The sequence below is a fragment of the Heterodontus francisci genome, chromosome 16 (assembly GCF_036365525.1).
Source record: "Heterodontus francisci isolate sHetFra1 chromosome 16, sHetFra1.hap1, whole genome shotgun sequence".
NCBI classification, from domain to species: Eukaryota; Metazoa; Chordata; class Chondrichthyes; order Heterodontiformes; family Heterodontidae; genus Heterodontus; species Heterodontus francisci.
Window position 1 is genome coordinate 30347898 of NC_090386.1, and position 26340 is coordinate 30374237.

General features: G+C 42.9%; 1 protein-coding gene across 1 annotated transcript in view; it reads left to right on the forward strand.

Moving 5' to 3' along the window:
• Positions 1 to 311: 311 nt before the first annotated feature.
• Positions 312 to 26340, forward strand: part of LOC137378035 (bactericidal permeability-increasing protein-like) — a 62292-nt gene continuing 36263 nt past the window's right edge. Inside the window, exons 1-7 of the mRNA XM_068048076.1 lie at positions 312 to 366; positions 671 to 814; positions 2678 to 2777; positions 7699 to 7827; positions 17726 to 17881; positions 22359 to 22422; positions 22573 to 22633. Coding sequence (XP_067904177.1) covers positions 685 to 814; positions 2678 to 2777; positions 7699 to 7827; positions 17726 to 17881; positions 22359 to 22422; positions 22573 to 22633 — 640 coding nt within the window. The 5' untranslated portion in view covers positions 312 to 366; positions 671 to 684. The remainder of the gene's footprint in view (positions 367 to 670; positions 815 to 2677; positions 2778 to 7698; positions 7828 to 17725; positions 17882 to 22358; positions 22423 to 22572; positions 22634 to 26340) is intronic.

The following is a 26340-nucleotide window of genomic DNA, read 5'->3' on the forward strand; positions in this document are numbered from 1 at the left end:
TAACCTGGAAAGACATCCCAAAGAGTTTCACAGAGGTATCAGAGAAGCAGATGTTGATCCAAAGAAGGAGAGATTAGAAAGGCTGACTAAAAGCTTGTTCAAAGAGGTGGGTTTTAAGGAGGGTCTTAAAAGAGGAGTGGGAGGCAGAGAGGCTTAGAGAGTGGGATCTAGCTAGCTGAAGGCATAACAGTCATCTGTAAAGGGAGCAGGTTTTCACAACAGGCAAGTATTAGAGGAACTGAAGGGGGAGGGGGCTGGTGGGGACATGTTGCAGGTCATTAAGAAATTACAAAGATTGAGAGGGTGGAGGGATATAAAAACAGGAATTAGAATGAATTTGAGGCACATTGTGGACTGGCTGCCAATGTAAGTACATGAGGGCAGAAGTGATGGGTAAGTGGGATGAGCTGAACTTTAGAGAGAGTGGAGGAAAGAAGGCCAGTCAAGAGATTGTTGGAATAAATGAGTCTGGAGGTGACTAAGGGTTTCAGTGACAGATGTGTCAGGACAAGAGATGTTACAGTGGTGGACATAAGCAATCTTTGTGATAGAGAGGATGTGGGGGCAGAAATTCAGCCCAAAGCATTCAGGCTAAAAGTGAGAAAATAAACCAAACTCTCAGATGTCTAAAAGTGAAAATAACATTTCTCTGCCACCTCTGCATTAACAGTGTGAGTCAAGGTGATGGTGAAGATGATCTGGATTGTGAAGATGATCTGGATTGTGACAGTCACTGTCCTGTTTTTCTCTTCGCACACCTTGTGTACAAACCCAGGATTGAAAGTGAGAGTAACACAGAAAGCCTTGGACTATGGTAAGTGTGGATAAGCCATTTATCCTAACTCTCTCTGCTTTTCTTGTGTAAGAGTTGAAAGACTCTGAGCAATTATGGTGTCACAATTCAAACTGCTACACTTGGCCATGTATCAGCTCTCACAGAGTGATCTCACTCTCAAGCAGTTGGGTTGAGAAATCTAACTTATTTTGACATATATGACCGTTTTAAAATAAATGTGATGTTGTGGCTAACATTTCCCCAATGTTGACACCTCTTGGACCTTGAAGCAATCCTAATCAGCTCTTAGATATGTGTGCTTACAAATCCATCAACTTCCCCTATTGCCCTTGAGCTAAATCCAATGTGCAGAGCTTGATTCTGAAATTTGGTTTTTGCTTGATCCATTGCACCACCAGGATGACTTTTCACCTTCAAAACATCACCCATCTCTGCCCCTACCTCTCTCTCACTGCTGGTGATACTCTAATCCGTGCTTCTATCACCATGAGGCTTAATTTATCTAATGCTCTTCTATTCTCGATATTTTGCAACTAACTCGGAATATTGCTGCCATTATCCACTCACAACATTGCATTTCTGTCACTCTCCTTCTCACTGGGCTCCACTGGCTCCCTGTCACCCTTTACTGACTCTTTAGACCCCTGTGTACCACTGACGCCCTGTATCCATCCACTGGCTCCTTGTATACCTAGCTCTTTTTACTCCTCAGTATCACAGACTCCCTCTACCCCTGTGTTATCATTGACTCCCTGTACCCCTCCACTGGCTCCCTCTGCCCCTCTGATCAATTTCCCTTTCTTTTGAATGCCTGCACATCCTTCCAGTACCCTATCTTGGGACCCATTTGACCTGGTGTCTCCTCTTGCACTCTTCGATCCTGTGACTTTTCATTCCACGTCATCTCCTATCCTCAGCTGGTGGCTACACTTGCAGCTACTACATTCCTGCCCCAGCCCCTGGAACTTTCTCCTTAAATCACTCTGCTGTACCTCCGAACTCTCTGCTTTCAAAAACCTTCTCTACAATTAACCGTATCCAAAATGTCCACAAATGGATATTATTGTGTAATTGTCTTTACTGATATATAATGATCTCACCAAGTGGCACCAAGGTGTATTTGTGGGCACTAACATGGATTGCTGTGCGTGGATCCAATGTAACACGCATTCATGTGGACGAATCTATGTTGTCATGTACAAATCCAGTGTCATCCAATAGAAATAGCTGACTAGCCACATGTGGCTATTGCAACACCATTTTATCCAAAGGCGCTCAATTTATACCCAATACAGATAAACATAATTAACATGTGTATATTTACTAAAACATCTAGCATCATTCAGTAACAAAAGGAAGTATCTCTCACAATGATCACAAACTCTCACACACCCTGCTTTTCATGTTACCATTTTACCAACAAATGCCTAAAAAGGTTAAAGTTCACATGAGAATATGAGTATTATAATCCCAAATCCAACATGCCTATTACTCATTGTTAATTTACTAACCAGAAATGCCACACTGGGATTCCTGATTAGCCATGTGTGCCTCATGGTCAATGTTTACACCAGTGTTAACTCTGTGTACTTGTATGTAATGGTCGTTGAAACATATCCCCACACTTTCCCCTCGCACAAAGCTACAAGTGACTTGGCAGCATCATGATATGTGGCAATGCCAGGGGCCTTACAGGACTCACACAGGAGTTTCCAGTGGAGCAGATGATGTGGGGAGTATAAGATGTTCCAGTTCCCAGTAACAACCAGTAGCTGAGGAGATTGTGTATTGTTGTGTGGCTGAGAGCATGTGTTGACTGGTTTGTCCTCCAGTGTATACTGGAAGGCTCTGGTGTTCTCTAGCATCTGGTTTGTCGTGCAGGTCGGCAGGTCGGGATCCCGATGTTGCAACAGAAACTGCGGGAGATTCGGATTCCAGACATCAGAGGCAAGAAACATCACCTCCGTTACCAAGTCACAGGGTAAGTGAGTGCAGTGAGTGCAGTGTTCTCCAGGAAAATGTTTGAGGATAATTTGCTCCAAATTGACCACATTCATTTTTGAATGATCGAGAAATCTGGTCGCGTTGTGTCTGTTTCTCAGGTGATAAATGGTTACCAAGTCCCCAGTACGGTGGGCAGAAATTGCACACACAGTTGCAGCTAGAAGTGGACCACCCACCAATTTGGGTTAGAACAAATGAAAGGAATCCTTTCCCCAGCCCTGTAATGTGCATTAGACTCACAGCTTGTGAAAATAAGAGGTTTTCGAATAAGACAAAAATCAACAAGAAATCATAGAATCTCACAGCAAAAAAAAGCAGCCATTTAGCCCGTTGTGCCTGGACCAGCTCTTTGAAACAACTTTCCAATTAGTCCCACCCCACCTGCTCTTTCCCTCAAAGCTCTGCAGAATTTTCCTTTTCAATTATGATTCCAATTTCCTTTTGAAAGCTACTATTGAATCTGCTCCCACCAGGCAAATGATTATATCATTGTTATGCAGACACCTCTATCACATGTGCAAGTCACTCCTGTCCTTACACCCATTTTGTGTATAAGGAGAGGAATGAGATAAAAGGGAAATTGATTCACATAGATATGCACAGACCAGGGAAGCCATTCAGGGCATCTAGCTTATCCTTCTGTAGAAACCTATGATCCTCCCATTAGAGCATATCAAATAAAGAGATGTAGGAGTAGAACATACGGCCCCTGAAGCCTGCTCCAGACAAACCAAATATAATGAACTGCCTCTTGAGTGATTCCAGACCTTCTACATCCTACCCAGCAAACAATTCCAGGTGTTGATCACTCTTTCTGTGAGGTTCCTATCTATGTTACCTCCTCCAATCCTAGAAATCCGAGATCCTGCATTCCTTTAATTCTGCCCTTTTGTGCATCCTCAATTTCCTTCCCCACACCCCCCTACCACCCCCCAGCACATTGGTGGACATGCTTTCAGCTGCCTAGGCCCAAAGCTCTGGAATTTTCTACGTTAACCTTTCTGTCCCTCTACTGCTCTCTCCTCATTTAAGACACTCCTTAAAAACCCACCTCTTTGACCAAGCTTTTGATCACCTGCCTGAACATCTCCTTATGTGGCTCAGTGTCAAATTTTGTTTGATAAATTACTCCTGTGAAGCACATTGAGACATTTAATTATGCTAAAGGTACTACATAAATGCATGTTGATGTTGTAATGTTTGTTAATATCAGTCCTGAATTTGCCTTTTGCCTGTTTACATCTGTATCCCTCTGTCTTGTAATTGTGGTTTAACTTGAAATGTTGCTCAGGATTGACCTACTCTATTCCGCTTGCTATCTTATATAGCAGTGCAAGGTTCTGACTCATTTACCTCTATTCAAGGCTGAATAGATTAAACTTTCCTAACCTTTCCGAATAACTCAATCCTCGGACCCTTGAGATCAGCATCTTGGCCCTGCCCTGCACTATTTCCGTTGCTTGGATATTGCCTGTGACTCAATGACCAGAACTGAGCACAGTATTCAGGATGTTGCCGAGCCAGACTATGACACAGCTTCAGTGTGACAACCCACACCTGGTCAGACCCCCATCAACAGTACTGCATTAGTTCTGGGCACCGTGCCTCAGGAAGGATTTATTGTCCTTGGAGGAGGTGCAGTGCAGATCCACCAGAATAATATCAGGGCAAAAGGGTTAATTTATGAGAATAGATTGCACAAACTTAGCTTGGGGAGAGTTCTGATCAATGAGTTTAAAGGGATTGGATAACGGGATTCAATAGGGTAGATAAAGAGAAAGCATTTCCTCTGGTGAGGGAATCAAAAACGAGGAAGTTAGAGCTATATCAGTTAGATGTAAAATCAGGAATCATAAAGCCAGTCTCTCTCTCCAAAAGGCTGTGACACAGATACTGAGAGTTAATTGTAGCTATCAGGACTGAGGTAGATAGTTTTTTTTTGATAGGTATGGGTATCAAGAGATATGGAACAAAGGGGTGGAAATGGGGTTGAGATACAGGTCAGCCATGATCTGATGGAATGGCTGGAACAGACTCGAGGGCTGAATGGCCTATCCTGTTCTTATGCTCATGACTTGGCAATGTAGAACCAGAGAATCATGGAAAAATTATGGCACAGAAGGAGGCCGTTCAGCCCATCATGTCTGCGCCGGCTTAAAAACTAGCCCACCTTCCAGCACCTGGTCCGTTATCTTGCAGGTTACAGCTCTTCAGGTGCAGGTCCAGGTACCTTTTAATGAGTTGAGGGTTCCTGTCTCCACCACCATTCCTGGCAGTGAATTTCAGACGCTCACCACCCTCTGGGTGACAAAGTTTTTCCTCAGGTCCCCTCTAATCCTTTTACCAATCACCTTAAATCTGTGCTCCCTGGTAATTGACCTCTCCACTAGGGGCGTCCTTCCTGTATACTTTATCTCGGCCCATTATAATTTTGCACACCTCAATTAAGTCACCGCTCAGCCTCCTCTGTTCTAACGAAAACATGCCTCGCCGATCCAATCTTTCCTCATAGCTGCAACTTTCAAGCCCTGACAACATTCTTTTAAGTCTCCTCTGTACTCTCTCCAGAGCAATTATATCCTTCCTGTAATGTGGTGACCAGAACTATATGCAATAATCCAGCTGTGGCCTAGCCAGCATTTTATACAGTTCCAGCATTACATCCCTGCTTTTATATTCCATACCTCGGCCAATAAAGGAAAGCATTCTATATGCCTTCTTCACTACTCTATCTCCCTGTCCTACCACCTTCAGGGAGCTGTGGACATCCACTCCAAGGTCTCTCACTTCTTCTATCCCTCTCAATATCCTCCCGTTTATTGTGTATTCCCTCACTTTGTTTGCTCTCCCCAAATGCATTACCTCACATTTCTCCGGATTGAATTCCATTTGCCACTTTTCCGCCCACTCAACCAAACCATTGATATCTTTCTGGAGTCTACGACTCTCCTCTTCAATATCAACTACATGATCAATTTGTGTGTCATCGGCAAATTTCCCAATCATGCCTCCCACATTTAAGTCCAAATCATTAATGTATACAACAAAGAGCAAGGGACCCAACACTGAGCCCTGTGGAATGTCACTGGAAACAGCTTTCCATTCGCAACAACATCCGTCGACTACTAACCTTTGTTTCCTGTCCCTGAGCCAATTTTCGATCCAACCTGCCACATTCCCCTGTATCCCATGGGCTTTCATTTTACTGACCAGTCTGCCATAGGGACCTTGTCAAGTGCCTTACTAAAATCCATGTAGACCATATCCACTGCACTACCCTCATCAATCCTTCTTGTGACTTCCTCAAAAAACTCAGTTAGTAAGACATGACCTTTCCTTAACAAATCCATGCTATTGCTGATTAATTGGTGCCTTTCTAAGTGGCAGTTTATCCTGTCCCTCAGAATTGATTCTAATAATTTACCCACCACTGAGGTCAGACTGACCGGCCTATAATTATTTGGCCTATCCCTCGCACCCTTTTTAAACAATGGTATAAGATTCGCAGACCTCCAATCCTCTGGTACCTCACCCGTATCTAGTGAGGATTTGAAGATGATCCTCAGCACATTCACTATTTCCTCCGTGGCTTCCTTTAACAACGTGGGATGCAATATAGTTAAGCAGACTGTAATGTGCTGCTCTGCAATGGTTGGTTTAGAATATCCTGTCCTCCACAGATCTCTTTTGGTCCCAATATTTTTCCAATGTATTGGATTTCACTGTCATCGTTCTTCCTGCTTGTCTAGGTGGTGCATTGGAGCCAGTCACAGGAAATTCGCCAGTAACAATTAAACAAAGAGGAGCTGCATGAGTTGCTGCTGCCTGAGACCAGGAGCTGGGCTTCTGGGAGTTTTGCTCCGGGAAACTAGCCCAGTCATTTAATTATCAGGAGAGGGAAGTGGCCTCTACCTCTACTTCACTGGAGACCAAGGATCAGCCTATGCTTCATTGTGCAGGGTGTCAACCATGTAGCAGTTTGTGGATTCTGACACAGAAGGTAGTAAAGTCCCACTCCAGAGACTTGAGCTCAAAATGCAGGCTGACACTGCAGTGCAGTACTGATTGAGTGCTGCACTGTTGGAGGTGCTGTCTTTCAGATCTACCCTCTCATGTGGATGTAAAAGACTACCAGGCACTAAAAACCGATTATCCGGTCATTACCATGTTGCAGTTTATGGAATCGTGCTGTGTGCAAATTGGCTGCTGTGTTTCCTATATTACGATAGTGACTACACGTCCAAAGCATTTCATTGGCTGTAAAGAACTTTGGGATGCCCGAAAGATGTGAAAATACAAATTCTCTCTTTAGAGATAGGAAGACGCCAGCATTTAAATAGGACAGCGCTGTCATGAAGACAGGATATTCTAATTCACCTCAATCACGGGGTAATTCACCAACTCAGCTTTCAGCCATCTCTTCCCCCGAATAGTTCTTGTTAAATCAAAGTCATTGAGCGTTAAAGCTGTTTTGTGTAATATACTTCCTCCAGAGATTTCTAATGTTCACCTGCGTGTTCCTTCTTATACTCCCACCCAAATCTGTAACTAACAGGGGAGCAAACATAGTGAGGTGTACCAGTAGGTTTATGTTATGTCGACATTACAGGAAATACTGTGTATCAGCAGTTGATATTAAGCCTAATATTATGGATCCTGCCATGGAGGATTTATTGGGAAGGTAATAGAAATTAGTAGGATCTTGTGTAATGGCATTGAACAAATTAAGCTGCATTTTAATGCTAGGGTGAATTTGCTTTTAAGTTAATATTTCTGGAAATAACATTATAACAATTGTGACCTCCTTAAACTTTCTATTCCATGTAACTCACTGCACTCAGACCCTGCCCACAGCTGTGATGAGAATTAAACAATAACTTGTGTAAATGTCTTTACAGATTGCGCATTACAGATTTTGGTCTGCCTCAGTCTGCAATAGCATTCTCTGCGGGGACAGGCATTAAGCTCGCCATTGTCAATGCCTACATACGCATAAGTGGAAAATGGAGAGTGAGGTATCGTTTTGTGTAAGTATTTAATCTTTGTTTTATTTTTTAATCACTTTCCTTCTGTTCCCTCCTGAAGGGGCTGATTCATTCCACGGTGCAGTTTTGTCTACTCAATGTGCTGTGCCTAATCTGCACTTACTCTAAAGAATTCACAACAGCAGTCTGGTGAAATGTATCTCAAATGTTTTATTCACACATTAAATCATCAAGTACAAGCACTCACAATCAATAGATCAACAGATCAACTGGGAAAGTGGGCAAGGGATTGACAAATGGAATTTAACGCAGACAAGTGTGAAGTAATGCATTTTGGGAAGTTAAACCAGGGCAGAACACATACAGTGAATGGCAGGGTCCTGGGGAATGTTGTTGAGCAGAGAGACCTTGGGGTGCAAGTGCATAGCGCCCTGAAAGTGGCAACACAGGTAGACAGGGTGATGAAGAAGGCGTATGGCATGCTTGCCTTCATCGGCCGAGGCATTGAGTACAAGAGTTGGGGCGTCATGTTACAGTTGTATATAACGTTGGTTAGGCCGCATTAGGAGTACTGTGTGCAGTTCTGGTCGCCGTACTACAGGAAAGATATAATTAAGCTAGAGAGGGTGCAGAAAAGATTCACAAGGATGTTGCCTGGCTTGGAGAGCTTGAGTTATAAAGAGAGATTGGATAGGCTGGGTCTGGTTTCCCTGGAGCGAAGGAGGCTGAGAGGGGACATGATAGAGGTATATAAAATTATGAGAGGCATAGATAGGGTAGATAGCCAGAGTCTGTTTCCCATGGTAGGGGTGACTAAACCTAGAGGGCATAGATTTAAGGTGAGAGGGAGGAGGTTTAAAGGGAATCAAAGGGATAAATGTTTCACACAAACAATAGTGGGTATCTGGAATGAGCTGCCTGAGGTGGTGGTGGAGGCAGGAATAGTAGCGACATTTAAGAGGTATCTGGACAGGTAATTGAATGAGCAAGGCATAGGGGGATATGGAATTAATGCAGGCAGGTGGGATTAGTACAGTTAGGCATTATGGTCGGCATGGACGCGGTGGGCCGAAGGGCCTGTTTCTATTGTGTACGACTCTATGACTATGACTCTATGACTCTACAACTTTCACAGTATACTACCCATCAAAATATGAGGTGATCAGTCTCGGACTTGTGGCTGTCCTTTGTTCTCTGAATCCCAAATTCAGGGTAATTCTTGTGAGTGTTGGTCCCGGATTATCGTGCCGTCCCAAGTTTCAGTCAGGGGTTAAATCTTGTTTCCAAGACCCACCCCTCTTACTTACTCATAGGGGTCTTGTATAATGACATAATGATAATTCCTTATTTAGCTTCGTCAGAGCCTGGTCAGCACTTCTCATTTCTTACACTCCCTCATTGTCTAACTGTAGGTCTAATCATATCTTGTGTCCAAGGCAACTCCTTATCTGGCTTGTGCAAGGACACTGAATCTGCTAGCACCGTGGCTAATCTCATCCTGTTTTCCTGGGCTGTCTGCAACTCTCGGGGCCATCTGTTTGCTGCTCCCCTTTTTACACAACCCCCACAGTTTCGACACACTGTGTATTGTTGTATAACTGGCTCAGTGTCTCAACTAAGTTCTTCTATGTTTTTACTGGGTCCACAGTGCCCCCTTTGATCTTGCAGGGCTATGCCTAAGGGGTCCCACTCTCACATCTCTTAGGTAGTACACTTGTGCAATTACTATCTCATTTCCAAGGCAAGAGCGTAAACAGTGTCATGTTAAAGAAAGCACAATTTAAGCATCCCCATTACATAATTAATCACTGTGTAAATACAGTCGTAATTTCATTGTCAGAGTACATTTACCATTCATTAAATTCATTTTAAGTACCCACGAATAGTTTATATGATTACCCTCATGTTACATACTTAATCATCTATATTTTTATAGAGCAAGTTCGAATACTGATTGCCTTTAAGGTTACTGTCCAACCTGTGTTCACACATCCTCTTACATTTCTTAATTAATTTCTTAAGTTTCCAAATTAAGTATGTCACATATAACACCATGAGAACCAAAACCACTAGCAGGACATGGGAGGTAATTCTAAACCGGGGGTGTAGCTGCACCTTTAACCCCCAGTTCCATACTAAAATAAAAGCAAAATACTGCGGATGCTGGAAATCTGAAACAAAAACAAGAAATGCTGGATTCACTCAGCAGGTCTGGCAGCATCTGTGGAAAGAGAAGCAGAGTTAACGTTTCGGGTCAGTGACCCTTCTTCGGAACTGACAAATATTAGAAAAGTCACAGATTATAAACAAGTGAGGTGGGGGTTGGGCAAGAGATAACAAAGGAGAAGGTGCAGATTGGACCAGGCCACATAGCTGACCAAAAGGTCACAGAGCAAAGGCAAACAATATGTTAATGGTGTTTTGAAAGACAAAGCATTAGTACAGATTAGGTGTGAATATACTGAATATAGAACATCAGCAAGTGCAAACCTGAAGAAAAGAAAACCTGAAGTTTTTTTCAGGTTGTTTTTCTTCAGGTTTGCACTTGCTGATGTTCTATATTCAGTATATTCACACCTAATCTGTACTAATGCTTTGTCTTTCAAAACACCATTAACATATTGTTTGCCTTTGCTCTGTGACCTTTTGGTCAGCTATGTGGCCTGGTCCAATCTGCACCTTCTCCTTTGTTATCTCTTGCCCAACCCCCACCTCACTTGTTTATAATCTGTGACTTTTCTAATATTTGTCAGTTCCGAAGAAGGGTCACTGACCCGAAACGTTAACTCTGCTTCTCTTTCCACAGATGCTGCCAGACCTGCTGAGTGAATCCAGCATTTCTTGTTTTTGCCCCAGTTCCATACGTTGTCCCACCAAGTGGAATCATCTATCTCGTCGATCTCATCTTGTAGCATCTTCGACTGTTATTCCAGATTGTAGTACACTACAGCAATGGCCTCCAGTTGCTGCTTCTCTTTACCCAAGTCTGTGGGCAATGGCTGAATAGTTTATTCGTATTCCCGGTGGTAATTTATCAAGTCCTCCTTCATACTTTCTGTCACAGTTACCGTTTCTGTCTTTCGTTCATGTACGTCCACTAACACCATCTTTCCTACTCTGGTTGGTATTTGTGGGTTGAAACAGAACATACTGTTGCTCACCGGACAAGTCCGGTCGTGTCCTACTGATATTCTTTTGCTGTGGTAGTTAAGCAATATCTTCCCTTTCCCATATAGGCCACATGGGTTAGCCCTGACAATGCTTTCCGCGTCTCCATGGTGCAATTTATAGTGGCATTAAATCCACATTTTGACTCTGCTGTTTTATATATAGGATGACCACCTGGTTTCCCAGACTACACTTAGACAAGGTTGTCTCAATTATCTCCTTTCCAATTTTCACAACATAGGGCAATATATCATAGTATTTTATGTAATCCTTTCCCCTCATTACCCTTATATTTTCTATTTCATCTAATTGCATTCCTAACTTATCTTTCAGAATTACAGGTATTCCCACACTACTCCAATACTCATAGATCTTGTATTTACACACTCCTGACCTTTCCATACCTTAACAAGTTTTCTGAGTTGGCACCTGGTAATTTTATCATTTGTGTGACTAGCTAAGTCCTTCAACTGGGTCTCATTTATCCAAACCGGCGCCTGTCCTGCAGCAATTTGCCTCAAATTTTCCCGGGTTTGTTCTAACATCCACGAACTGTACGTACTACAAACACTTTCATTATTTTGAAATATCGTGAACCGCCTTTACCTTTTCTATTATCTCATTAATAGTGTAGCATGACCTTCCAGTACTCTTACCAGTCCTGTCACCACATCCTTCAAATCCTGTCCTACTTTATCTGCACCACTCTGTCCCTTTTGCTTCTTTTTCAAAATATCTTTTACTAGCTGGCTGAGAGTTCTAACCTTCTGGTCCACACTTTCCAAATCTATAGTATTGACAATTGCAGTTCCTGTATTAAAGACCGTGGCTGTGTCATTCACTAAACCACATTTCTGTCTCTTTCCTTTTATTATTCCCTTGTTACCGAACTCTTATGCCAGCAATTGTTGCAGTAGTACTTGTACAACTCTCAGGTCTTCTCAGGGCACCAGTCAGGTAGCTGGATATCTGAGATATTCAATATTACCGGTACCAACTCATGCTGTATATTATCATATACGATTTTATTCGTTTTTTTATTATCGCAAGTCCATTTTCGGGTCCTGTCGTTAATTCTGGACAGTCTGGGTTCATCCAGGATGTTGGGGCTGGGGTTTCACCTGTCATGTCAGTTAACAGTGTGGTGGTATGAGGTGGAATTGTGGACTGGGGCGGCTTCCAGTAAACTTGCCATAGTCCACTCCCACTGCATTGGGAGATCTGATCATCCTTGATTTTTGGCCTAAAGGGGTGAGGTTACTTAATCCTTTACTGCATCCACTCCTCACATAGCCTTGTGGTAGGGACCAACATATGCTAGCATGGCTCCCATTCGCAGGGCAGCCCTGCTGCAGTTTTTGAAAAGGCAAAGCCTTTGGAACACATTGTGACGATGCTGTGACATTTGATGTCTGCAATTAAGTTCTAAAATTCTTAAAGCTGCTGGATCTCTTGCTGTGGCATCAATTCTCATGTGGCCTTGGAACCTACCATCACCTGCTTCTAAAAAACACAAAGAATCCATTGTGGCTCTGTCCCTGAGCCCAATGGGTTAATTTGTCCAATTATATCCGTCAATTTAGAAATTTAAAATTTAATTATGTCCACTATATATAGATTTTACTGTCAGCAATGCAAAAATTGTGTGGTGGATTAAATAGAAAAACAACAGCTGCAGCGGGGTTAATATTTTGCTTGTCTCAAAGGGGGCGGAGCAAAACTTTCTCCGATGCGTCACTTTTCGTAACTTTTTTCGAAAAAAAGCCTTCCCGATTGAAAAGAACTCAACTATATTTTAAACTGTTTTTTTCCAATTATTTTGGTATCCGTAAGCTTTGAAAACAACAAAATCATTAGTAACATTATCAACTTTAAAGGAAAGCATCTCCATCAGGGAAGACAGCATTTTAGATTAAACTCCAATTGTTTCCAAACTGTTAGCATCTTTTGTCAGAAGTTTCTAATCCAAGGGATTTTTTACAACAAAGATGATTCCAAATTCCAATTCACGGCAATAAACATTTAAAAATCAAAACTGCCAATGTTATATGAGCAAGTCGTATGTCCGGAATTAAAGACTCCCTCAAAACTTGACATAACAAAATTGAAAGTTCATTGTCATCACAAATGAAATTCCTGTTTTCTCAACTTAACAGGTCAGTTAACCTTAATAGTATAAACTTAACTCAGACTCATTAACTACACACAGAACAGAATAGCATGTGCTTTTTAAAAACAAAATGGTAGATTACATCATTTTTCTTGTTCCTTCTTCAGGCGCCATTTCAAATAACTGTAATAAAACCAAAAACTAAAGAAAAAGTTATTTAACATTCTTAAAACAAAAGATTTAACACCAGCTTCTTACACAAACTTTAAACATTCCAATCTTTCCCATATCTCCTTTACTTATCCTTCTCTCTCTTAAACCAATATCCAATTGCTGACAATTGCTCCTTAAAACAATCAGTAAAACAGGTATTTAATTTAAACTGCAAAAAAAAACAGATTTTAAACTGGAACTGCAATTAAAGCAGTGTTTTAAACTTCAAATTGGATTTCTGCCAGACATCTTCAGGCTTCAAGGCTGAAGCTTATCTCTTAGAAAATTGTTCATTGCCTTTTCACAGTTGCAAAACTAACTTTTCAAATAAAAATAAAAACTTTAATTTAAAATATAATTCAATGTTATTCCCCACTTCTGTGTGCACAATCTTAAATTGAACTAAACACTCCAACAATCACTTTTCACACTTACTTAATTCCAAACAACTTAGAAAAATTGATTCCTATAACAGGTTATGAATTCTAAGTACTGAAAATCTGTGTCAAATTCCCTTTCCTGATGCCAAGGAACACTCAGGTTCAACTAGTTCACAACCAAAACATGGCTCAAGGTTCCCACAAAATCTGGCTTGTGTAAGGACACTGAGTCTGCTAGCACCATGGCTAATCTCATCCTGTTTCAGCCTATTTTTCTGGATTGTCTGTAATTCTCTGGGACATCTGTGTGCTGCTCTCCTTTTTACCCAACCCCCACGGTTTCGACACACTGTGTATTGTTGTGCAACTGGCCCGGTGTCTCAACTAAGCTCTTCTATGTTTTTACTGGGTCCACACTGTCAATCCTCTCGTACGTCATCCAAAAGGTCCCTGTTTTGAGTTGGGCCTATAAGCTGAGGGTTGAACACTGATCAGGAGTGGTAACCTGGCTGATTTTACCCCCTCTAGGGTGCACACAGCCCAATTTGCCACTACTGCCCAGCTCCCATCATTTAACACAGTGCTGGCCAGCAATTGGATTTTGGGCCTTCCTACTGTGTATGGTTTAGTCCCACATTGGAAGGTGCATTTGGAAAGTGTGGGGTAGACTTTGTGCAATATTGTAAAACGGGTGATGGTGAGTTCGCAGCCTGTTTACATCCCTCCCAGTTTTCACTTTCATTGAAGTCAATGATGCGAGAGACATAAAACAGCCTGTCCACTCCCTAACACTCGTTTTACACTATTGCACAGAGTCACCATCAATCATCTACATTGTGTATTATTTTTAAGTTGCTTTTTCTGGTTTATTTTCTTGACTCTGGTTGTGAAGGTGGGCAGGTGAACTGTTTTCAGATACGGCCTGTACTTGAAGGGAGATAAATTCAAAACTAACCAGTGGAAATAATGGGAGGAATTTTATCCAAAAAAAAACAACAGTTCAAATCCATCCCCAACCTGTCCCTGAGACACCCACTTCCAGGTTTAACAGAGATGGGACAGAGGGAAGGCAGGCAACATACTCCCAAGAGACCAGTTATTTTTAATGAAGCTGGCAGCCTCTGATTTGCAGGTTTAAGCCAGGCTGGCTGGAATTCCCAGGCCTGGGGGAAACCCAGCAGTGGAAGGGAACTGATGACAGACAGTCTTGGGGAGAAAATAAATGCTTTGGCGGCACTCCTTGTGATCCAGGAGCAGGAGTGCACCCCTCCCAGCCCCCAAGCTCCACCCCCCATTAAACACTACCTCCACCCCCACAGGGTTTTTCTGTATTTATTCATGCATGGGTTATGGGTGCTGCTGGCTAGGCCAGCATTTATTGCCCATCCATTATTGCCCTTGAGAAGGTGGTGGTGAGCTGCCTTCTTGAACCGCTGCAGTCCATGTGGGGTAGGGACACCCACAGTGCTGTTAGGAAGAGAGTTCCAGGATTTTGACCCAGCGACAGTGAAGGAACAGCGATATAGTTCCAAATCAGGATGGCGTGTGACTTGGAGGAGCGGTGTTCCCATGTGTCTGCTGCCTTTGTCCTTCTAGGTGGTAGAGGTTGCGGGTTTGGAAGGCGCTGTCCAAGGAGCCTTGGTGTGTTGCTGCAGTGCAACTTGAAGATGGTACACACTGCTGCCACTGTGCATCGGTGGTGGAGGGAGTGAATGTTTGTAGATGGGGTGCCAATCAAACGGGCTGCTTTTTCCTGGATGGTGTCGAGCTTCTTAAGTGTTGTTGGACCTGCACCACCCAGGCAAGTGGAGGTTATTCCATCACACTCCTGACTTGTGCCTTGTAGATGGTGGACAGGCATTGGGGAGTCAGGAGGTGGGCTACTCGCTGCAGGATTAGATTAGATTAGAGATACAGCACTGAAACAGGCCCTTCGGCCCACCGAGTCTGTGCCGAACATCAACCACCCATTTATACTAATCCTACACTAATCCCATATTCCTACCAAACTTCCCCACCTGTCCCTATATTTCCCTACCACCTACCTATACTAGTGACAATTTATAATGGCCAATTTACCTATCAACCTGCAAGTCTTTTGGCTTGTGGGAGGAAACCGGAGCACCCGGAGAAAACCCACGCAGACACAGGGAGAGCTTGCAAACTCCACACAGACAGTACCCGGAATCGAACCCGGGTCCCTGGAGCTGTGAGGCTGCGGTGCTAACCACTGCACCACTGTGCCGCCCAGCCTCTGACCTGCTGTTGTAGCCATGGTATTTAAATGGCTACTCCAGTTCAGTTTCTGGTCCATGGTAACCCCCAGGATGTTGTTAGTTGGGGATTCAGTGATGGTAATGCCATTGAATGTCAAGGAGAGATGGATAGATTCTCTCTTGTTGGAGATGGTCATTGCCTGGCACTTGTGTGGCGCAAATGTTATTTGCCACTTATCAACCAAAGCCTGTATATTGTCCAGGTCTTGCTGCATTTGTACACGGACTGCTTCAGTATCTGAGGAGTGGTGCTGAACATTGTGCAGTCATCAGCGAACATTTTCATTTCTGACCTCAAGATTGAAGGAAGGTCATTGATGAAGCAGCTGAAAGTGGTTGGGCCTAGGACACTACCCTGAGAAACTCCTGCAGTGATGTCCTGGAGCTGAGATGATTGACCTCCAACAACCACAACCATCTTCCTTTGCAATAGGTATGACTCCAACCAGCGGAGAGTTTTCCCCTGATTCCCATTGACTCCAGTTTTGCTAGGGCTCCTTGATGCCATACTTGGTCAAATGCTGCCTTGATGTCAAGGGCAGTCACTTTCACCTCACCTCTTGAGTTCGGCTCTTTTGTCCATGTTTGAACCAAGGCTGTAATGAGGCCAGGAGCTGAGTGACCCTGGCGGAACCCAAACTGAGCGTCAGTGAGCAGGTTATTGCTAAGCAAGTGCCGCTTGGTAGCACTGTTAACAACGCCTTCCATCATTTTATTGATGATTGAGAGTAGACTGATGGGGTGGTAACTGGCTGGGTTGGACTTCTCCCGCTTTTTGTGTACAGGACATACCTTTGTAATTTCCCTCATTGCCGGGTAGATGCTAGTGTTGTAACTGTACTGTAACAGCTTGGCTAGGGTGCAGCAAGTTTTGGAGCACAGGTCTTCAGTACTATTGCTGTAATATTGTCAGGGCCCATAGCCTTTGCATTATCCAGTACCTGGAGTGGAGTGAATCGAATTGGTTGAAAACTGGTATCTGTGGTCAGGGATCAGATGTACACACGCTCCCATTAGCAGCTACAGGCTCTGTACCTGTGGTTGTAGCCTGCTCCGTATTCCTCCTGTCAGACCGAAAGCGAAGTCTGTCAATCAGGTTGACTTCCAGAAGGGGAATGTATTGAAGAGAAAAGACACTTAAGATCCAGGTTTTCCATCCAAAACTCTGTGCCCTGTCTCCACAGCCCGCTCCCATCAATATCAGAGCTGCTGTTTCAGTGAGTGAGAGGTCAATCTCTGGAACAGGCTCCCTAGGAAGATGGTGGAAACAGTATTGATTCATTCAAATGCAAATTACATAGATTTTCCTTTTGAAAATAACATTTTGGGATACAGTGTATGAGTAATTTGAGACTTGACATGGTAAGGTCAGTATGCTTGGGAGGAACAGATGCCTTTGGACCTACATTTCCCAAAGCTCTCCATCATCTCGTGTCTGGGTCTGTTGCAGACTGATTCATGGAGATAGATATCTGCCATTAGTCAACAACTCCATTATCGCTGTAACTACATGCTGAAAGGGTGTGATAAAGACCAGTGACCAGGTGGTTTGAATGGACTATTTCTGTGCTGTAAATACTATGTAATACTATAAGAGTGCCCAATTCACATAAATGCTCCTCACAATCCAATCCCTCATCCTCTCACAGGGTGGAACTTAATACTTCACACTTAGCTGGGGCATTGGGAACGGGCTTTGCTATGGGGACTCAGTTCATTTATCAGTCAGTCATATAGTGTATCATTTCTCCATCTAATGTCTTGTGACTGCTCCTGTGTGTTTGTCTCTACAGAAGGAAAAGTGGTTCATTTGTCCTGTCTGTGAGCGGATTGTCAATATCAGAGACAATAGGAATGACCCGGGATGCTACTGGCCGCCCTGCAGTGCACAGTGCTGGCTGCACAGCCAATGTTGGCAGCTTAAAAATCAAGTTTCATGGAGGAGGCAGGTAATGGGCACAGTCCTTAAGGAAAGAAACACATTTACCTGTCCCCTGCACAAGTTCCTCCTCTCCCTCTCTCTCCTCCTCTCCCTCTCTCTCCTCCTCCTTCCAGAAGCTTGCTCAATTGATCATTCCTCATTTGAGCCTAGACAGTGATTGGTGGTCAGCTATTTGGCAGCAGGGGACAGGATCAGAGACAATTCTGATCTGATCTTCCCTTCCTCCCAGCCAAAGACTTGCAGGTTGGTAGGTAAATCGGCCATTATAAATTTCCCCTAGTGTAGGTAGGTGGTTGGGGAATTGAGGGATGGTGGGGATGTGGTAGGAATATGGGATTAATGTAGGATTAGTATAAATGGGTGGTTGATGGTCGGCACAGACTCGGTGGGCCGAAGGGCCTGTTTCAGTGCTGTATCTCTCAATAAATTAATTAATTGATTAACAGTGGATCTGCTAACTTACCTCATTATTGTTTCTGGGATCTTGTGTGTTAATTGGCTGCCATATTACAACAGTGACTGCATTTCAAAGACTACTTCATTGACTGTGAAGCACTTTGGAATGTCCTGAGGATGTGACGGCCATTAGAGAAATGCAAATTTGTTCCTTCTCCTCTATTTTTAAGATGTGTTTTTATGGTCACGTTCCTCCTCCTCCTGGCCAGTCTTGGCCCTCAGCTCAATCCTACAACTGTTACTCTTAGCCTTGTCCATTTCCTTATAATTGTTACAGTTTTTCTCACTGAATCCTGTCCCTGCTGTTTCCAGTAGCTGGGCTGCCTGACTCCCACTGTCAGTATATTTTTCTACTATCCCAGCAATTTTCACAGCCCTGCTCAAGGCCTCCAGTTCCTGATTCCTGGACTGAATGTCCAAGGGCCCCCAGACCCATTCTGGACTCTGATGCATGAGGCCCTCTACTGGTACCTTAAAAAAGAATTAACCATGGAGAAATTCAAAGGATTCAGCAGGTTTTGTTTGTGTGTTGCTGTGGTTAAGGTTCTTGGCAGGGTCACTAGGCAATTCACATTAAAAACCCCTGTGTAAGTTCTGACCTGTTCTGCTAAGCAGACACAGGAGGAACGCCTGAGAGTTTCGGTTTACAGGCAGAGGTCCCGTGATGGCACCAAGGTAATTGCTGCACTAATCTGACTCACAGGCTATCAGGGATGCTATCTTTTAGCTGAGATGTCCGCCCTCTTAGATGGGTGCGAAAGATCCCACGGCACTCTTTGAAGAAGAGCAGGGGAGTTCTCATCAATCTTCATGCCTCAAACAACATCACTTATTTAAAAAAAACACAGATGACCTGGTTACTCATCTGGTGGGCATTTGTGGGAGCTTGCTGTGCACAAATTGGCTGCCACATTTCCTACATTACAACAGCAAATACACTTCAGAACTATTTAATTGACTGTGAGGCACTTTGGAACATCCCGAGACTGTGAAAGACGGGTGGCACAGTGACGCAGTGGTTAGCACCGCAGCCGCACAGCTCTAGTGACCTGGGTTCAGTTCTGGGTACTGCTTGTGCAGAGTTTGCAAGTTCTCCCTGTGACCGCGTGGGTTTCCGCCGGGTGCTCCGGTTTCCTCCCACAGCCAAAGACTTGCAGGTTGATCGGTAAATTGGCCATTATAAATTGCCCCTAGTGTAGGTAGGTGGTAGGAGAATGGTGGGGATGTGGTAGGGAATATGGGATTAATGTAGGATTAGTATAAATGGGTGGTTGATGGTCGGCACAGACTCGGTGGGCCGAAGGGCCTGTTTCAGTGCTGTATCTCTCAATAAATTAATTAATTGATTAACAGTGGATCTGCTAACTTACCTCATTATTGTTTCTGGGATCTTGTGTGTTAATTGGCTGCCATATTACAACAGTGACTGCATTTCAAAGACTACTTCATTGACTGTGAAGCACTTTGGAATGTCCTGAGGATGTGACGGCCATTAGAGAAATGCAAATTTGTTCCTTCTCCTCTATTTTTAAGATGTGTTTTTATGGTCACGTTCCTCCTCCTCCTGGCCAGTCTTGGCCCTCAGCTCAATCCTACAACTGTTACTCTTAGCCTTGTCCATTTCCTTATAATTGTTACAGTTTTTCTCACTGAATCCTGTCCCTGCTGTTTCCAGTAGCTGGGCTGCCTGACTCCCACTGTCAGTATATTTTTCTACTATCCCAGCAATTTTCACAGCCCTGCTCAAGGCCTCCAGTTCCTGATTCCTGGACTGAATGTCCAAGGGCCCCCAGACCCATTCTGGACTCTGATGCATGAGGCCCTCTACTGGTACCTTAAAAAAGAATTAACCATGGAGAAATTCAAAGGATTCAGCAGGTTTTGTTTGTGTGTTGCTGTGGTTAAGGTTCTTGGCAGGGTCACTAGGCAATTCACATTAAAAACCCCTGTGTAAGTTCTGACCTGTTCTGCTAAGCAGACACAGGAGGAACGCCTGAGAGTTTCGGTTTACAGGCAGAGGTCCCGTGATGGCACCAAGGTAATTGCTGCACTAATCTGACTCACAGGCTATCAGGGATGCTATCTTTTAGCTGAGATGTCCGCCCTCTTAGATGGGTGCGAAAGATCCCACGGCACTCTTTGAAGAAGAGCAGGGGAGTTCTCATCAATCTTCATGCCTCAAACAACATCACTTATTTAAAAAAAACACAGATGACCTGGTTACTCATCTGGTGGGCATTTGTGGGAGCTTGCTGTGCACAAATTGGCTGCCACATTTCCTACATTACAACAGCAAATACACTTCAGAACTATTTAATTGACTGTGAAGCACTTTGGAACATCCCGAGACTGTGAAAGGCGGGTGGCACAGTGACGCAGTGGTTAGCACCGCAGCCGCACAGCTCTAGTGACCTGGGTTCAGTTCTGGGTACTGCTTGTGCAGAGTTTGCAAGTTCTCCCTGTGACCGCGTGGGTTTCCGCCGGGTGCTCCGGTTTCCTCCCACAGCCAAAGACTTGCAGGTTGATCGGTAAATTGGCCATTATAAATTGCCCCTAGTGTAGGTAGGTGGTAGGAGAATGGTGGGGATGTGGTAGGGAATATGGGATTAATGTAGGATTAGTATAAATGGGTGGTTGTTGGTCAGCACAGACTCAGTGGGCCAAAGGGCCTGTTTCAGTGCTGTATCTCTAAATAAATAAATAAATGCAAGTTCTAATTTTTTTCTTCAAATAACCGCAGGCAACTGAGAGTGTTTCTAGTACTGATGGTGCTGGCCAGTGTAAACAGTAAATGAAGTGTTTCTTGGGATTATTGACATTGATGTTTCTGGGTTTTGTTAGGTTTAATCCGAAGATTATCATTCACTGGGATTTATTTTGGTTTAATGATGAAATCAAGTGCCTTATTCGCATTGTTACGACCGACTGCTCCTGTCAAAGCCCCCAATCAAAATATATGATTCTGATAGTGGTGGGACCTACACACTGTTCATTCAATCCCATCGCTCCACAGATTGGCTAACATATCATTTAAAAACTTTCCAAATTAAAGAAAAACCCATCAAATTGCACCATCTATTAACCCCCGAATGAGGCTAACCAAACCAGGTGTCTTCAAATCAACAAATTAACTCTTTAATTAAAAGAACTAAATTCTTAAACACTATGAAGATATAAACAGCATTTAAAATAGAAAAAATTAGAGTCCTTGTAAATTTACAGTCTGAGGTTGCTTGAAGTCCTCACAGTCGTCCAATGTGGGAAGAAAGGTTCTTCCGCAGTAGAACAGTCCGTAGTCTAACTTCAGTCGGTGATGCTTTCCTTCTCCAGCGAATTTCAACAATTAACAACTTGCAAACACTTTCAATGGAATCAATCTGATTTTAAGAGTTTTTTAACGGATAAAGATTGTAATGGTCTAACTTCCTTTTCTTCAATTTAAATTACCAGAGATCTCTATCTTTGTTCGATGTTTTTAGAATTTTGAGAGATAATAATAATCAGACTAATATCCTCTTCCTTCAGTTTAAATGGTTGAGAGCTCTTTTTCAGGTGTGCTCATTACAGCTGTGTCTTCTCTCTGTGTGTTCAAACTGTCTTACATACTGCTAGTTCAAACTGAATTGTAACAAATGTATCGCATCAGGCTCGCTCCCAGTGGCTGTTTCCATGATATCGAGAATGCACTCTTTGAATCACAGTCTCCAAATGGCTGTTTCTAAGCTAACAAAAATGCACCTTCCTGTAACTCCTAAGGCTTGCCAGCTCTTAAAGTAATACTGATCCTCTGCAAGCCTTAAAAGCAAACCGCATATTCCGACAAAAAAAACTACAGGGTCATGACAGCATGAAGGGCAGCTGATAAACCATTTGGTGACTTTAATTTCAAGAATATACCTTAACTTACCTGTGAATTTTGCTGCATATCAAGAATTACTTTGAATGCCACCTAATTTTTAAGAGACTGCTGTACAGATCGTGCAAAGAGTTTTTATTTTAACCAATTGTAACTTTTTTTTATTTTACAGCTGGCTGTTCAATAAATTCTCCAGGTTCCTAGAGAAACCCCTTCGCTCTTCTCTTAACCGAAAGGTACAACTCTTCATATCCAATTGCACATCAAATAATTCAGCTGCCTGTTTGTACAACAACAGTGAACTCACATTACAAACCCTTCAAACCCTGGGCCGGGTCAAGTATCTGTTAATCTTCTAATTGCCATTTACTTTATTTTTGATACAGATTTGTCCAATAGTCTCCAATGCAGTCAATGGACTGGAAAAACATCTGGAGACCATGAAGAGTAGGTTGCTTTATTTTTCACAACACCACTCCACCCACGATCTTCCAAAGCCTCATGCAGGAGATACTTTGTTGTCCAGTGGCTAGATCTTCACCTTAGACAGTTGTCATATAAAACAAAAGAAAATAAACTGCAAAAGCTGGAAAACAAAAACAAAAATAGCTGAGCCCACTTGTGGGAGTGGTGTACAGGCCACCTAACATTAACCACACTGTGGGACGGGATATAAAGGAAGAAATAATGTCAGCTTGTCAGAAAGGTACAGTGATAATTATGGGGGATTTTAACCCACATATAGACTGGAAAAATCAGATGGGCAGAGGTAGCCTAGATGAACAATACATAGAATGTTTTTAGGATACTTTCTTGGAACAATACGTTCTGGAGGCAACCAGAGAGCAGGCTACATTAGACCTGGTATTCTGCAACGAGATAAGATTAATTAATAATCTCATAGTTAAGGTGCCTCTAGGTAGCAGCGGTCATAATATGATTGAATTTTACATTCAGTTTGAGGGAGAGAAGAGTAGGTCCAAAACTAGTATCTTAAACTGAAATAAAGGCAATTATGAGGGCGTGAAAGCAGAGCTAACTAAAGTGAACTGGCAAATCAGGTTAAGGGATAGGTCAATAGAGATGCAGTGGCAGACATTTAAGGGGATATTTCAGAATACACAGAATAAATACATTTCAACGAGAAAGAAAAATTCCAAGGGGGGACTCACCATCCGTGGTTAACTAAAACAGTTAAAGATACTATCAAACTTAAAGAAAAAGCCAATAATTGTGCTAAGATGGGAGGCAGGTCAGAAGATTGCACAGAATATAAAAAAGAGCAAAGAATGACTAAAAGATTGATAAGGAAGGTAAAATTAGAGTACGAGAGAAAGCTAGCTGGAAATATAAAGACAGAGAGTAAGAGTTTCTATAGATATTTTTTTAAAAAAGTTAACAAAGTGAGCGTTGGTCCTATAGAAAGTGAGTCTGGGAAATTAATAATGGATAATAAGGAGATGGCAGATGAATTGAACAGATATTTTGCATCGGTCTTCACTATAGAGGATGCAAGTAACATCCCAGTATTAGCTGTAAATCAGGAAATGGAAGGGAGGGAGGAACTGAAGATAATTACAATCATCAGGGAAGTGGTACTGAACAAATTGTTGGAGCTGCGGGCTGACAAGTCCCCGGGTCCTGATGGGCTTCGTCCTAGGGTGTTAAAAGAATGGTTAGTGAGATAGTTGATGTGTTAGTTTTAATTGTCCAAAATTCCCTAGATTCGGGAAAGGTTCCGTTAGATTGGAAAATATTCAAAAGGGAGGGAGACAGAAAACAGGAAACTACAGGCCAGTGAGTTTAACATCTGTCTTAGGGAAAATGTTAGAAGCTATTATTAAAGATGTTATAGCAGGGCATTTAGAAAAATTCAAGGTAATCAGGTAGAGTCAACATGGTTTTGTGAAAGGGAAATCATATTTAACCAATTTATTGGAGTTCTTTGAGGGAGTTGCATATGCTGTGGATAAAGGGGAACCGATAGATGTATTGTACTGAGATTTCCAGAAGGCATTTGATAAGGTGCCACATCAAAGGCTATTGAAGAAAATAAAAGCTCATGGTGTAGGGGGTAACAAATTGGCATGGATAGAAGATTTGCTAGCTCACAGGAAACAGAAAGTAGGCATAAATGGGTCATTCTATGCTTGGCCAGATGTAACGAGTGGTGTGCCACAGGGATCTGTACTGGGGCTTCAACTTTTTACAATTTATATGAATGACTTAGATGAAAGGACCGAAGGTATGGTTGCTAAATTTGCTGATGACACAAAGATAGGTAGGAAAATAACTTGTGAAGAGGACATAAGGGGGCTACAATGGGATATAGATAGGTTAAGTGAGTGGGTAAAGACCTGGCAAATGGAGTATAATGTGGCAAAGTGTGAAATTGTCCACTTGGACAGGAAGAATAAAAAAGAGGCATATTATCTAAATGGTGAGAGATTGCAGAGTCTGAGATGCAGAGAGATCTGGGTGTCCGAGTAAATTAATCACAAAAGATTAGTGTGCAGGTACAGCATGTAATTAGGAAAGCTAATAGAATGCTATCATTTACCGCGAGGGGAATTGAATACAAAAGTAGGGAGGTGATGCTTCAGCTATTCAGGGCATTGGTGAGACCACATCTGGAGTATTGTGTACAGTACTGGTCTCCTTATTTAAGGAAGGATATAAATGCTTTGGAGGCAGTACAGGGAAGGTTTACTAGACTAATCTGGAATGGGCGGGCTGTCTTACAAGGAAAGATTGGACAGGCTAGGCTTGTATCTGCTAGAATTTAGAAGAGCAAGAGGCGACTTGATTGAAACATATAAGATCCTGAGGGGTCTTGACAGGGTGGATGTGGAAAGGATGTTTCCTCTTGTGAGAGAATCTAGAACTAGGGGTCACTGTTTAAAAGTAAGGGGTCACCCATTTAAGACAGAGATGAGGAGAATTTTTTTCTCTCAGAGGGTCGTGAGTCTTTGGAATTCTCTTCCTCAAAAGGCAGTGAAAGCTGAGTCTTTGAATAGTTTTAAGGCAGAGATAGATAGATTCTTGACAAGCAAGGGGGTGGAAGGTTATCGGGGGTAGTTGGAAATGTGGAGTAATCAGTTCAGCCATGAACTTAATGAATGGCGGAAGGGCTGTGTGGCCTCCTCCTGCTCCTAATTCATATGTTCATATGTACTTAACCTGTATTTAACCAGCATGAATCACTGGATAGTTATCAAGAGCAGGAACCCTGGCTGATTTCTCCCCCACCAGTCTAGATTGTTGACTAAAATTCTCCAGCTGAGTTCAGCTAACTGAGAACCTCAAATCTCTCTGGTCTGTATGGCTCAGTTCAGTATTGAAAGGTGCATCTATCTATAGGTTGGCTTTTGATATGAAACTCCCATTAGGATGACTGTTTCTTATTCCTCTCCGTATGGAAATCATTCCCCTTCCATTTTCCCTCCAGTGGAAGAAAAGAAATCAGGAAATTATGAAATTAATATGGCATCTTTCATGGCTTTAGGACATCACAAAACACTCTACAACTAATTAGATACTTTTGAGTGTAGTCACTTTTGTAATGTAGGAAACATGGCAGCCAATTTGTGCATAGCAAGATCCCACAAACAGCAATGAGATAACAACCAGATAACCTGTTTTTTCATGGTAGCTGAGAGATAAGTGTTGGCCAGGATGCCAGGGAGAACTCCCTTCCTTCTCTTTCAATTAGTGCTATGGCATCTTTTATGCCCGCCTGATGTGGCAGCTGGAGCCTTGGTTTAACATCTCACCCCTGGGACCTCTGACAATGCAGCATTCTCTCCTTCGGACTCAGAGGCGCGTGTACTACCACCAAGCCAAGGCTGACACCTGTCCTTTACTGAGTTAGAGGTGGGTTTTTAGTACGATTTTGAAGGCAATGATGGCGTTGGTCAGATAACGTTTTTTGAGAGAATTCTGAAAGTGGGGCATTGTGGTTAAGAGTTTAGCCTCTGATGATGGAGAAGGAATACAGAACCAGGAATAATGTAGAGTCAGAGGATCAGTGAAGGAAGGCTGGGAGGTGCTGAAAGGGAAGGTCACTAAAGCAGGAAACAGCAAGGACATGCAGGGGTTTGAAGATGAGGACAAGGATCTTGAAGTGATTAACTGGAGTACAGGGAGCCAATGGA